Below are 14,314 nucleotides of genomic sequence, written 5' to 3'. Positions count from 1 at the left end.
GTATTTTATTTCCATGTGCATGGATTTGTTTCGTTGATCTGTTTTTGCTGTCTGAGTGAGACAGCAGAAGGGGAAAAAAAAACCTTATACAGGAGATGCAAATGTAAGCGTAATGATCTAGACAACTAAGATGCTGTTTCTGTAGAATCGCATGGCTTTAAATTTTCTGAGTCAGCGTATTTTAAACTGCACGGGCTATGGCATGGATTGGCATAGATTTTGATAAAAGTCTTCATTCACTTCTTTGAAAACCTTCAACATTTTTTTCTGGTCTTCACAACTTTACTGTGATATCTGATGGGGATGCCAGATGGCCCGAAGAGATAAACATCAAACAAGTAAAGCGTCCCTGCATCCAGCCCTTTGATGGTCTCTGTGGTGACAGCTCGCTGGAGATTAATATCATAGAAATACTTGCACAGCACTTTCTCTGACTTGTGCCGAGATTCAGGTCCAGAGCACCTGTCTGCACTCTGCAGTTCCATCCAGACCTGATCTTCTTCAATCCTTTTCTTGTACACACAGTACTTGCTCTCTTCTTGTGTTCCTAGCCAGGCAATGGTGACAGAGTTGCAGGTCCTCAGTTTACTGAAGGATTTGATTTTTAAGCTCTCTGGGAGAAGTGGGAATAAGGGCTTATGGAAATGGGAGGACACCTGGACTTTCACAGAAGAGTTAGACTCCTCTGTGGACCTCAACTGCACCAAATATGTGTCCAACAGCTTTCCCTTCAGTGAGAAATACCTCAGCCCTGAGATGTTTTCCGATGCCACTGTTTTACCGTTCTTTGTTATGTGAACCCGTACTTGGCCACGACACAACTGAAAGGTGAATTGTATTTTCTTGTGCCTTGCCTGGTACTGCAGACTGTAGAATTTCTGTTTTTTCCCATCCAGGACAATCTGAATAACTTTCCCATCTTTCAGCTCCGTCACCTTAGGTTCAGGTTCTTCCAGGGTTCTTGCAAATGTCCCAGTGTAAGCAGCGCTGGCATTTGTGAGGAGATTGACAACAAAAACGTCAAAGTAATACTGAGTGCTGGGACTGAGATTGGGCACTGTGTAGGTGTTCTTGGTACCCATGCATATCTGCCTGACTTCCCCACTGCTTGCTTTGTTGATGATGCTCAATTCACTGTTGGACAATATCATCACCTGCTGCGGTTCGAGAAGGTATGGAGAGAGAGACAAAGCTAATGTAGGTGGCAGTTTCATTCCGGAGGATCTGATTGCTGTCTCAGCAGCACATAAGCTCTTGTAGTTGTGCTTTTCATTAACTAGAAGACAGTACTGGATGTTTTCTCTATGTTGCAAGACCGAGGGACTGTGTTTCCAGGTCAGAGTCACTGTTGTATGCCCAATGCCAATAACATCTATGCGTGGATCCATTGGAAGTTCTGGGTAGAGGTGCCCAGACGTTGTGTCAGTTGTTAAGTACACGGTAATGTGTGTGTCCCGCTCAGTGGATAAGAACTCCAGCATGTAAAGGGCAGAATGAGAAGACATACCCATGTATGTCTCTACAGAATTTCCCTTATAGTTAAAAATGGTGGATACCATGCTTGGAGCCTTCTGAGATTTCGAGACCTCTTGTGTATCATGATCACCTGCAGGCAAAAGCAGACTTGTAACTTTTGTTTTAACAGATGTGAAATAAAGCACATGGGTTTTATTGCTCACATGTCAGGGAACATCCTGTTTTCTTGCTGAAAACAATAATTATAACTAAAAATACTTTTTGCTACTGGCAATTTATTAAAATAAAATTTGAGTAGCTTTTATTTTAGCAGTGCAGTTGTAGAATTATGTTTTCAAAAAGATTATAATTATAAACCCACAACTTGCAAAAGCTTGACTTGTATCGTGCCTGATGTCCCTACAATGTTCTTCTTCCGATGGCTGTCTCTTTGGGTACTTTTCTTCAAGGAGACTCACACTTTCTATGAAAGGAGTTTTGGTTTAGTTTTGTGCCACTGACTGTCTCCTATGAAAAGGGAATATTTATTACTTCAAAGGAATGTTATTTGAGCTCCTCAGTCAGGTGTACTTGTCTGACAGGTAAGAACTAGTTTATGTCAGCTTCCAGATTTTAGTTTGAAAAATTAATTTAAAAAATCATGAAAGAGAATGGAATTTCCTCTTGGGCTAAAGGCAGCATAATGTCCACTGCCATGGTAGATGGTATTCCTAGAAAAATAAACGGCTAAATGTTCTACATATCACTGTGGGGAGCAAAATGACTGGTTCAAGTGGCTTAAGCCACAGAAAAAGAGCTGAGACAGCAGAGGGAAGTTTGGGCCAGTACAAACAGCTTATGAAGCTGATCTGTATTTGTGGAGCCCTGAACACCCGGTGTTGTTCCCAAATATTACCCTGTGATTTTGACTTTTTCAAGTCAAATCCTTTATTTACTTGAGTTGATGGCAAAATCCCATGGGCTCCCATGGTTCACCCATGGAGACAGGGATGTCCTCTTCAGCCCATGGCAGTTTACAGGAGAGGGAAGCATGAGATGTTTAAACTTGTGGGGAATTTCCTGTAACAACTCCTTATGAATAACTTTGTCTTCCCTGTCTCTGCTCAGGCAGACTGAGGGTCTTACCTAGTGCTGCTTTTCCAAGGAAACTTGCTGAAGCCTTGTGCACAAGTATGCTCCATTCGATGGGAACGTCACAGGGGGTCACTGTTATTGTGAAAGATGCAAGGGCTCTGCTTTCCTCCAAAACAAAGTAGTACCTGTAAATGTGAATTAAAAATAGAGGGGAAAGCGTCAGGAAATTAAAGTCTGCTTGAGACTCCTTGTAGTCAGCCATTCTGATGTGGGTCACTCCACTGTGGGTAGAAGTGACCACTCCCCATTGAGGTGCATAAACACAAGGGCATGGTGAGTGTCTGAAATCTTCAGCTGTGGGAAGAATACATGCTCTTTTTTTTTTCTTCTAATACACAAATATCCTCTGGAAGTTTTATCCACCTAACGTAGGCAATGTTTTTCCCACTGAATTTTAACATACTTCAGGTGAACATCATATCTCAGTACTTACCTGGATATTTTGAGTGTGATTGACTGCCTTCCAGATCATTACCCGTTGGCTAACTCTGAGGAATTTGGTATGCTTTTTCCCAGGATTTCCTGGCTGGAGTTCAGTGAAAGTTCTTACAGTGTATACTCTCATATGTGCTTGCATATCTAGGTCTTCCTGGGTGTCAGATGAAGTGGATATAACAGAATAATTTTAGCCAATCCTGAAGACTATCAGATGTCAATGGCAGTTTCATCCAGGCTGGTTCTAACTTCCTTGCCTTCATGCCAGAGGCTGCTGTGCATGAGCAGTACAAAGCAACATCAGTCTACTCGGTCAGGTTTTGATTCCTGCTTATTTACAGTAAAGCCCAGCTTCCTGTCTCACTCCTTTGGTCTTCTGTTGATTTCTGTTGTTTTGGTATATACAGAGTGTATACAGCCACAGAAGTATTTGGACTTGGGTCGGTCACTCTGCAGTTAAATGAAGGCAATTTGAGGTTTTGTGTTTGTTGGTGAGACAAGCCTAGTCATTATGGATAGCTCATGGCAGCCTAGAGGTCTGGCTTACTCTCAGGATATGGCTACTGGGCCAGGGTCAAGCTTCACTGGAAACAGTTCCACATTCTCGAGTCTTTTACTTTAAGCCAAAACTTGTCATTTCTTGGTTTCCTGTTTGGATGACTCTGGGGTTCATAAGGTCCTTACCTGATCATGCTGAAGTGAAGGAGTTTTTGCTCCCTAATTGCAATCTTAATGTTATGCTACAAGAGCACAGCAAAATTCACTTTTCTGAGATTTTAACACCCATTTGCCTTTCACAAGGAGAGCTCCTAGTTTTGCTCTTGTGAGCATCATCATACTATATAACATGTGCCATGTTCTAGTTTCTGTGCAATTCATATCAAGACTGAACCATCTGGCTTACTCTCTGCTCCCTGACCGCTCTGCTCGGGTGTATGTCAAAATCTGTACGGGTTGGTCGCTGTCCAAAGTGGAGTCTGATTAAACTTCTTGAAGTGCATCTCTTCCCAAACAAGCAGGTCAGTCTTTGCTACCCAAGATGCAGTGCCAGTTGTAATAGCTAGATCATCTACGTGTCTAGATACAGCAGAAAACTTTGCAGATATTTTGGGGAAGTGAAGAATCTGGAATTTCCGCATGCAAAGTACTTTTGATCTTAGCAAGCTTTAGTGCCATCCAACAAAAACACTTCCAGCATGCTGGACATTGGTGGAAGTATTTCTGATAAGAAGTCTGTGCAGATATTCTGTTGATTTTTGGAATAGTTAGTTTGCTAGGTGAAATTCTTGTATTTTACAGTGAATGTAGGACAGTTGATGTCTCTGCAGTTCCGAAGCCAGGCTGTTTGTGGCACAACTGTTTGCTGTTGGAGCCCACCCGTTCTGTATCGGCTCTGCTGCTCCTCTGACAACCGCCAGAGAAAGCTGCCTGAAATGTGTACGTGAATCTAAACTTTGTCTCAGAGGCTCATTCTAGACTGAGCAATGCAATGACACTTGAGCTTGACAGCAATGGGGCATTTCTCTGGAAATTCAGCAGATGCTGGTAGGGCTCTGCAGGTGCATAGCAATTCTTGGCTCGTACTGGTAGCGTGCAGCTCCCAGTGTCACAGGGAAGTATCTGAGAATAGGAGTGACTGATTTGCTCTTACCTCTTAGGTATGTCCTTCAGCAGGTGAATTGTGGTTTCCTTACCATCAGCAAGTATCAGGGAGTGGTAGAAATTGAAGAGATCGGTCTTGAAGCTCTGTTGGGAACTAGTGGTGGGTGCTTTTATGGAATGACACAAGCAAGCCACCATGAGAAGATGGAGAGGCAGATAAAACCAGAACCAGGACATCTTCAATACTGAAAAGTGAGATGACAAAAGTGAACCAAGATTGCTGTCTTAAGGGAGAAAATAATCAGTGACCTATGTCACTGTGTCAGTGACTCTCTGTGCCTTTCTTAGTATGTATCATAATCACAGCAAGCCAGACGTTCAAACACTCACAGTCTCAATTTTGCTAAATTTCTTAAAGTTCACAGAGAAATATTTCTCAAAGGATCTCTCTGCAAAGATTCAATGGCAGAAGCTGCTATGAAGTTTTTTATTATAGAAAAATATAGTCAATGTAGCACAAGTGCAGTACCACAAGACAATTATAAAAAAACCCCACCTTTCACTGCTGACAAAATGAGTGGAGAATTACATTTAAAATATTTTTCCTAGTTTATAGTGTTTATTTGCTAAATTTCAAGGATGTGTTATTTGTAATAGAACTGTCACTTTCAAACTCACAGGAGGTCACTTTATCCCAAACACTGCTTCTGCTGTTCTGTCAGAGATAATTTTTATTTCATCCATTGTGATGGTATGTGTAGAGAAGAGGATCAGAATAACTTAGAGCAGTGTAAGACAGTGTTTGATGAAAAGTGGAGGATCCTGGATAAGAATCCCTAAACTGATACTTAGGAGATTTAAGCTCTTTGTGCATCTCATTTCGAGGAAGGCTTTATTACTGTAGGGCAGCTGGATAAATCATTCTGAGACTTTTCTATTGCCCATCCCTTTCACACGTGCATCTCTTCCAGCCCATCTCGGCATTTGCTGCTCACTGGAACTGTAACAACTCTATTGTATTCACTCTGATAAAAGATTTTAAGAAATCAGGTATGCCCCTTCCTTTTGCCAGGATGCTTTATTATCAGCTTTGAATCTATGAAAGAAACGTACACAAACAGTCCCCAAAATCATCTCTACAACTGTGCTTATGCACATTACCCAGAGCTACAGATAGGAAACTCTGGTTAGGACAAGAAATTTTAACAGTATACTATGTGAGGTTATAGACTATGCTTACAAATTTTTTGTCTGCCCCATCCAGTTTCAGAAAAAGAGGAAAGTGGAAAGGACATAAAAGGGGGAAGACAGACGGGCATAGACCTTTAATACAGGTGCCCAGCTGTAGCTCAGGGATTTGGAAAGCAGAGGGAGCTCTGTGAGCAAGATCCCTTTTTTGAGGAAGAAGTAGCTTATTGCATTTTACAGGCAGCAAGGAATAAACATCCTGGTTAAATCTGATTTTTGGCTGATGATGGAAGAGAACATAAAAAAAGGTTCCATCCTTTGTCACTTTTACTCGTTTCTGAGATCAGCCCTTTCCTCATGGTGCCTGCAAATGTGTAGATGATCTTAGGCAGTCAAAATATCTACAACTCAGCAGACCTGCTGCCCATTACGATTAAAGTGACTTTATAAAAGGACTGGTCACTTATAAATCCATTTCAAACATGCACATTTAAACGTAGTATTGAATACACCTGTAGACTTTTATGTACAAAATTTGGTTTTGTCTGTGATTCCCAAAGTAATGCACATCTTTATCAGTGAGATTATTGAAATTATCACTACCACGTCATCTGAATTTTATACCTAACATCCTAATAAAGTTAGGATATTCTCTTCCTCTTTGTAATATTTTTAGCGCCTGGCTGAATGCAAGATTAAACAACCATCTGAACAAGTTGAAAGCATAGTTAAGATTATTATATCAATTCCATTTTTAATGTTCTTAAAACAGAGCTTTCCTTATGACTCTGAGTCACTTCTTTGCCACTGTGTTATTCTTGTAGTCTAACAATAGTTTCCAGATTCAAAATATAACCCCAAATATTTTGTTTTACCTTTGACAGTGGAATCTGAGTTGCTCTGTGCTTCGGAGAGGATTAAGAAAAAAAAAAAAGGTCTTTCTGCTGCTTAAATGACAGGATCTTGCAAACCACACTGATACCACGGCAGCTCAGCTTTTCTCGTCCAGGAAAACAAACAAACCAAGCAACCAACCAACCTATAATCAGCTTATCCCAAAGAGAACATCATCCTAAAGGCTGATTTCACTCAATTACACCAACAGTATACTCTGACTCTTGGAAACATGTTACACAAAAAATACTCTGCTTACCTATTGTGTTCCTGGCCAGATGATCCCCAGACCACTTGCTTTCTTTGCCGAAAAAGCATAAAACAAAACAACATAGACTTTTCAGATCTCTGTAGACAGATGAAAACTAAAACTGTGCAACCAGTTTAACAGGACAGAACTGATTTTTCCATATGGTTCCTGAACAGACATAGTAACTAAAATGCTTGCAGTCTTTCAAGGAAAAAAAAAAAAAAGGCAAAACCCAAACAAACCAGACACTTTTGGTATTTTCTTAACTTGAGTGTTTTCAAATGTTATTTTAAACTTGCATAATTTTGAAATCTTCAAAGTTCCAATTGTTGCTCTCAGTTCTAGAGTTCCTTCTGGAGGGCTGCGAAGCCCATTCGCCTGTGCCGCCTCCAGAGAGCAGGACTTTACTCCTGCACAGAGTGTCAGCCAGACTGTTAGAGCAGCCGAATCCCAGCGGTGGCTGGCCGGAGAGCAGGTCTTTGACAGAAATGCAGAGTGAGGAGGAGGGGGTGAGATGCAGAGAGCAAACACTGTTAACCCTTGTTAGCCCTTAATACAAGCCAGCCAGGGGCACAGCGATCTCCTCCAGAAAACTAGTTTTGCATTAGTAGCTTGATGGTCCTTCTGTGGAGCATGCGATCTCCTTGCCCACAGCACGGCAGAAGTTTCAGGTAGTTTCAGGTTTACCATGTTTCTCGTGTGTTTTTTATGGCCCAACAGGTGCTGACTGGCTCACAGAAGGGAAGGCAGAAAAGCTGTAAGGGAGGGGACGCTCTGCATTTTTTAAGCAGACTGGAATTAGCAATCCTTTGAAGACTGTCAGGAATCCACTGAATAGAGCTGAGCAGATTTCTTGGCTTGCGGAGGCTGTGTAAGAAAGAAACTGCAAAACTGTATGGGCTGGGGGGTTATTTCTGGTGTGAAAGTATTGTGGCTGAGGGAGCAGGCAGGAGAAGGGTGCATGGGAAATGGCTCACAGCAAGTGCAAACAATTGCTTCTGCAGTTGGGGCGACAAAGCAGTTGTAGCAAAGCCATGGTCCTGAAAGGGCCCACTCCTGCTGAGCGAGAGCAGCGTGTGGCCAGGATTCATGTGCTGCTCGTACTTCTTGGCCTCTTGGCCTGAGATATTGAGAAAGGAGCCCTGGGGCTGTCGCTGTGGGGATGCGTACTCAGCTTCAAGTCTGCTCAGAAAGGCAAGCCCCAGAAACCTGCAGGAGCTCCTAGGCAGGCGCTTTGCAGGGGGCAAAGACAAGAGTATAGTAGGGAGGCTAGGCCTTTATTTATTGTAGAATAAAATATCTTGTTCTGTGTTTGAAGAGGGTGACTTGCAGTAACCCTTTACCATTGTTCCCCTGGATTTGAAGATGTATTATTTAAGCCTTCCTAAGACTAAAAGTTTTCTAAGAGAGGTAGGTGAGGGACAAGTAGAAAGAGGTTTCAACAGATTCTGCATAGCAGATCCTTATGAAAATGTAAATTTGCTTATTGATTGATGTAATGGAAATAAATATTTGCAGTGTGTTTATTCTCACTGCAGAAGATGGCAAAAATAACTATGATGAAGTTCATCCAAGGTTTGCTAAAAATTTATTTGCAGAAAAATTTTGCTGAGCAACTGGGCTTTTAAAAAAGGAACAGTGTGTGGGAGCCTTGGTACAGGCACTGTATGATCTGAGTATTGGCACTGTCAAGCTAGGAAAGGACATCACAAGATGACCATGCTAGACAATTAGCGAAAGTAGAATAAATAGCAAATAGGATCTTTCAGGCAAATTGTCATTCTGGTGTAAAATCCAGAACAGATAATATCTAGGAAACAGACAGGGCAACTGATGAAAATATAAGCACCTAGCCAGGAGCAAACTGTTCCCCTAATGAAAGAGAAGCATGAGAAAAAGATGCTGCAAGTCCAGTAAGTTCCCAGAGCAGGCCTGGAAGAGGGAAATATAGGTCAAATGAGGTGCACCAAAAAATGTGCACTGAAAACAGGCCACGAGAGAAGAGATATTTGCCATAATGTTAGTGTAGGGAGTACAGAGTGTTTTTGCTGAGATTTGGAGGGATTTATGGACAGAAGTAAGCAGGGAGAATTGTAAGGAAGTAACCAATGTTTTTAAGTGGAAAGATCTTCAGGCAGGGCTCAGGAGCAGACATCAGTCATGTCTGGTGAAATCCCTAGTCAATGTGGACACAGCAGACATGTTACAGAAGGGATGGACTCACTGTCTCATCCTCCCTGAACCTCCCCACTGCCATTGAGACTTAAGCCATTACCCAGGGCACAATTCAGCTTCCAGGGAAGGCAATGGGAGTCTTTCCATTGGCTGTCACTTCAGCTGTGTAAAGCCAAACGCTTGAAGGAGTACTCTGTCTCCTGCTGAATAATATGAGCAAGGATTTCAGGTGAAAGAGGTTGAAAAGATGGTTTAAGTATGGAAGTAGTCCATTTCCTCTCACAACGATTTTTCATGTACTTCCCACATGTGTGTGCTTACATGCTTTGCTGGAGCAGGATGTGTGTTTGTAGATTTAGAGGTTCGCTGAAGCAGTGTCAAAGGGAAAAATAGTATTCTCTATGGAGAAAGTTAAGAGCTAAATTCATGACTCGTACAGCTTGACTGAACTCGGTAGAGTTACGACAGGGATAAATCAAACCCTTGACTTGGTATAAAATTGATACAACAGACTTCTCACTAGAAAAATGTAGTCTGTAATGAGCAGGCTCTGCTGCACCTCAGAACAGAGTCAGTGACTTCAGGAGGGCTGTTCAAGAGATCCTTCTTTTGTCCCAACCCTGCTGGCCATCAACACCTTTCACAAATGCAAGCGATGACCAACTTTGACAGCAGAGACTGGATTTATACTCTGTTATATAGTAGCTCTGCTAAAAGATCAGTAATGCTAAAAACAAAGGAGCTCTCTTGGCATTGGAGCATGGAGTCAGACCGTCAGGGATCTCACTTGAAGCTCTCAAAGACACTTCAGATATGTATTTCCTGAAACTGCAGTCCCAGTTTCCCTATTCAGGTGAGGGATCCTGCAAGCCAGAGGAGCGTCCTGCAGTCCTGACAGCACTACTGACAGCAGCATGCTGTCCCACAGCACTCCCTGCCCGCTGCATTTGGTTGTTCTTTCACAGCATCCCTCTCAAAAGAGTGCTCGGGGAGCTGTGCAGTGTGCCACAGCCCGCCCCCCCATGCAGCACCCCTCTGATAACCATGCAGCACTGCTTTGTCATTGGCAGGGGGAATGCAAAAAAAAAAAAAAAATTGACCACATATATTTCTGATGAGGCAATTCCCCTGCCCTGGCAACCTACCTCTGAGCTGGTTAGGTCACCTTCATCAGGACACGGTATCCGTGCGAAGGGCCGAGAGAGCTCTAGTCCCCCCATTCGTACGATGCACAGGAGAGTGGTAACAGGACTGCACGGTCTTCCCATCCGCCGCCTGGCTGGATCAGGCCCTGGCTGTAACCCAGGCCACTACCCAAACGCAGGCAGCCTCCCTGCGCCCCCAGCCCTGCCCAGGGAGTCCTGTTTCAGGAAACTCTGTAAGCAGATTAAATATGCATGGGGAAATAGAAATCTAATCTTTCAGTTATAAGACAAGTAATATTCTCCTTTTCTGTCTTTTACACACGTGCACGTATATCCTATGAATAACTGAGTTGAAATTGTTAGTCTGTGGCTCCTAGCTGCCTGCAAAATACCTTCTTAACTAATTAGTGTTTATAAATTATGTTCATAGCCCTGAGTGGAAGTAGCTATGGATGGCTGATGTTTTCTAATGTCTTCCATATTAGATCTGTGGGGGGAATTATAGCCTCCAAATACATTTTGCATTTTCTGTGACTGCAAGTTACAATCTATTCCTCTTGGCAAAAGAATCTAACTTCTGACTTGTCCTTATGGCTATGGAAAGGGGGGTGCAAATTTCTGTGACAATCCCCTCCCAAGTGGAGGGATTGTGGGAATCATTGCTTGACAGCTACCGGAGCTAGTATGTCCTTGAGAAGTTAATATACTTCTGGTTAGTATTATTGCTCAAAAAATATCTCCTTAGACACACAGCTGGGCTCCAGAAAGAATCACACTTTCCTTTGAAGCTGTGAAAGATGAGCCTAAGCAAAAGTCTGGCACTTAAAACCTATCGAGGGTACTGTAGTGGGGCAGCTGCTTCTATTTCTTCCAGATTTTGTCAAATCCTGGCAATGCACGAATACTCAAAGGACTGTCTGATAAGAAAAGCCCTAGTCTGTTTCTATTCAGAGGCATTAATAAGCAGGAGAGACAGGGAATTGCTTATAAGTCAAAAGCAGACTTGGAAATTTCCTGCAGCGTGTACTTGGGTGAGACTATAGGAATAGGGTATTCTGGAAGCTGGTGGGCTGTCTTGGCAGTACATACTAGTTTTGTAGGATAAAAAGCCAGTGGCCTTCTACATTTTAGATCCATAGCCCCCATTATGGCACGTCTATGTTGAGAAGTTCTCTAGGGAATTATACAGTGATAATTGCTATATCTACTAAAATTACATGTGAGTTTTTTACTTGGCTAGACCCTCTCCAGGATAAGATGCTGGCACCTTTACACTTGAAAATGATTCTTTTTTTTTTCTGATGGTGTTGAAACTAAAGATAGCCTTGAAGAGTCTTTTAGTAAGCAACAATTTAAATATTATGGACACATGATTACCCCTCACTATTTTTCTATTCCATATTTTTAAGAATTATTGTAATTACTCAGAGGAGTCTGTTGAGAAATAATAGATGTGATGTAGGGAAGGTTTCCTGTGCAGAGCTCTGATCTTGTGGGATGTGAGGGATTGCTTCTGAGGTTGCTAGATCCAACTTAATGGGAAAATTCCTTATTTTTATGACAGAATTTGTTCCTCCACAAGCATACGTTCAGTGCAACAGAAAAACCTTTAAGTCCCAAGCCAGGAGTCAGTATCGCACTAACAGCTTCTTTATGAATTAAAGAGGAAAACATATTGAAGGTCCTGAGCTGCTATTTTCATTTCCATTTCCTTTTACCATACCTCTAGGCTTTCAGGATTTTAGGTTAAGTCCTGTCAAATAATGCCTTAGAAAACACCTACAAAATTCCTTTCAAGCCATCAAAGCAGCATAACAGTTTGGGCAGGTATGGTATAATCAGGCGAGGTTTTCAGCTTAGCTGAAAGCTGCTGGTTATCCCGGTTAAGAAAGTCACAGGAAGGAAAGAAGTGGCATTGTCCGTAATCAGTGTGCTTTTTTAATAGGGTAATCCTATATTTTGTTTTTAGCTACAGTGTCGCTTGTTTTATATGCCAAAGGATTAAACTTGTATAAATAGAACTAATCCACCCTGGTGGACAAGGAGCATCCGAGTATTTCCTATGGCAGAGGTTCCCAAGTGCCGGTTTAACTCCTTTCAGTGACAAGTTAGAGAGGGGCAGGGAATGCTGAGCAGCCGGACTTGCTCTCAAATAAAGCGTGGGCCTGCCGAATTTCATTCCTCTGGAGGGAAGCCCTCTGATCCTGCGCTACTCTGTAAGCTTTTTAAAAACACCTTCAATGTGACCAAGACGCCTTTATTCTTGTAGGTGCTGGTGTCATTTACAGCATTTCACTTCCCTCTTGGGCTTCTAGGAGCCCTCCTTCCTTCACATACGCAGGGGAATTTGCAAGGCAACCGAAACTTCCACCTACAGCACTGAAGGATTTCTCAGAAGGATGTGGCTATTGGTCCTAGCTTGCTTTGTCCCTGTGGGCTGCAGCAGTTTGCTCCCAGGAGCTTTAAACTATAAACTGCCTTTTACAGTATTGGAAAGCAGTCTGCATCAATTTTCCTGTTTGGACCTCCGCCGTGGTGGCCGGCAGAGGAGGAGTTAACCACTGTCCTCTTTTCTGCCTTTGCTGGCTGGAGTCACTGGCGTCCCATCTGGTCCAGGCGGTCTGTAGCTCTTCCCAGCCTTCTCTGGGGAAGGCACTACAATACCCAGGAATTTTAACAATCCTAAACAGATTGGGGGCCACATATGGAGCAAAATGATTAGATTATAAGAAATCCAATCACATTTGCTGCCCTGGCCTTATATTTTTAAGCATTTGGGATCAGGCTTTCTGCTCAATTACAAATATTTTACATGCAACAGAGATAAAGTTATTATGTTCCTCTCTCCATCTTGTCCCCAGAGGGATAGTATCCATTTTAATATTTGATTGTAGGAATTTAATGAATAAGTTAACATTACATCTAATAAAATCTGCTGCTTTTGTCCTAAATCATCACAGCGACTTGCTGTTCATGATAGTGAGAGTTAGACTGTATAGATGAAGAAATATAAAACATACTCATACATATGTATAGAGAAGGGGAAAAGTAATCTCTGTGCTTTGTTTATTCTGCCTTGTTTACTCTAATGTGTTTTTTTCTGTTCAATTGAAAAGAGCTGGATATTTCATGAGATAGCTTAAGAATAAGAGTTTGTGTGAAACAATTTTTTTGTAGCCAAAATTATTTATTGAGCAAATCCTTCCAAATGTTAAGCATAAGTATAAAACTCAAGAGAAAATCATGGAGCTCACCCTGCATCTCTTGATATGACCCTCCCATGGGATACAGAACATCCTCTGCTGTGATGCCCTAGCAGCCATTAAATCCTGTCTCCTCTTCCAGCAACTGTGTCCAAGCACAGACCAGCAAGCAGCAATGCATTTTGAAACAGTTCTTGTGTAGGAACATCTTTGGATTTGAATAAGCTTCGTGAGCATTTATTTGGGTGTTGAGCAAAGTCCCCAGAGATGGTAGAAGAGAATGGAGGTATGCAGTGATGAGCGGTGTTCCTCAGGGGTTGGTATTGGGACCGGCGCTGTTTAACATCTTTGTCAGCAATGTGGACAGTGGGATCGAGTGCGCCCTTAGCAAGTTTGCTGATGACACCAAGCTGTGTGGTGCAGTCAACACACTGGAGGGAAGGGATACCATCCACAGGGACCTTGACAGGCTGGAGAGGTGGGCCCATGTGAACCTCATGAAGTTCAACAAGGCCAAGTGCGAGGTCCTGCACATGGGTTGGCGCAATCCCAAGCACAACTACAGGCTGGGCAGAGAATGGATTGAGAGCAGCCCTGAGGAAAAGGACTTCATACTGTTGCTTGATGAGAAGCTCAACATGAGCTGGCCATGTGCACTTACAACCCAGAAAGCCAACCGTGTCCTGGGCTGCATCAAAAGAGGCGTGACCAGCAGGTCGAGGGAGGTGATTCTGCTCCTCTACTCCACGCTCTTGAGGCCCCTCTTTGAGGCCATGAAGATGATCAGAGGGCTGGAGTACCTGTCCTATGAA

General features: G+C 42.6%; 1 protein-coding gene and 1 long non-coding RNA gene across 2 annotated transcripts in view; one reads left to right on the top strand and one right to left on the bottom strand.

Moving 5' to 3' along the window:
- LOC142602506 (uncharacterized) overlaps positions 1–14,314 on the top strand; it is a 79,574-nt gene that overhangs the window by 25,249 nt on the left and 40,011 nt on the right. The window lies entirely within an intron of this gene.
- LOC104641480 (protein NDNF) lies at positions 125–7,006 on the bottom strand. Its single transcript, XM_010310141.2, has 4 exons — positions 6,989–7,006; positions 4,697–4,892; positions 2,602–2,735; positions 125–1,606 (listed from the first exon to the last, which is right to left on the bottom strand). Exons 2-4 carry the CDS (start codon positions 4,882–4,884, stop codon positions 255–257), a joined length of 1,674 nt encoding a protein of 557 aa, XP_010308443.2. The 5' UTR covers positions 4,885–4,892; positions 6,989–7,006; the 3' UTR covers positions 125–254.

The sequence above is a fragment of the Balearica regulorum genome, chromosome 7 (assembly GCF_011004875.1).
Source record: "Balearica regulorum gibbericeps isolate bBalReg1 chromosome 7, bBalReg1.pri, whole genome shotgun sequence".
Classification (NCBI taxonomy): Eukaryota; Metazoa; Chordata; class Aves; order Gruiformes; family Gruidae; genus Balearica; species Balearica regulorum.
The sequence above is the reverse complement of the archived record's forward strand: the minus strand, read 5'-3'. Positions and strand labels throughout refer to the sequence as shown.

What these genes read in the sequence shown, in the direction of transcription:
- LOC104641480 (XM_010310141.2), bottom strand. Translation starts at nt 4,884, where the DNA reads ATGTCCTGGTTCTGGTTTTATCTGCCTCTCCATCTTCTCATGGTGGCT. An exon ending in CTGAAGGACATACCTAAGAG is followed by an intron (nt 2,736 to 4,696) that starts GTAAGAGCAAAT and finishes TCACATTTACAG; the next exon opens with GTACTACTTTGTTTTGGAGG. An exon ending in CCTTGGAAAAGCAGCACTAG is followed by an intron (nt 1,607 to 2,601) that starts GTAAGACCCTCA and finishes TTTTGCCTGCAG; the next exon opens with GTGATCATGATACACAAGAG.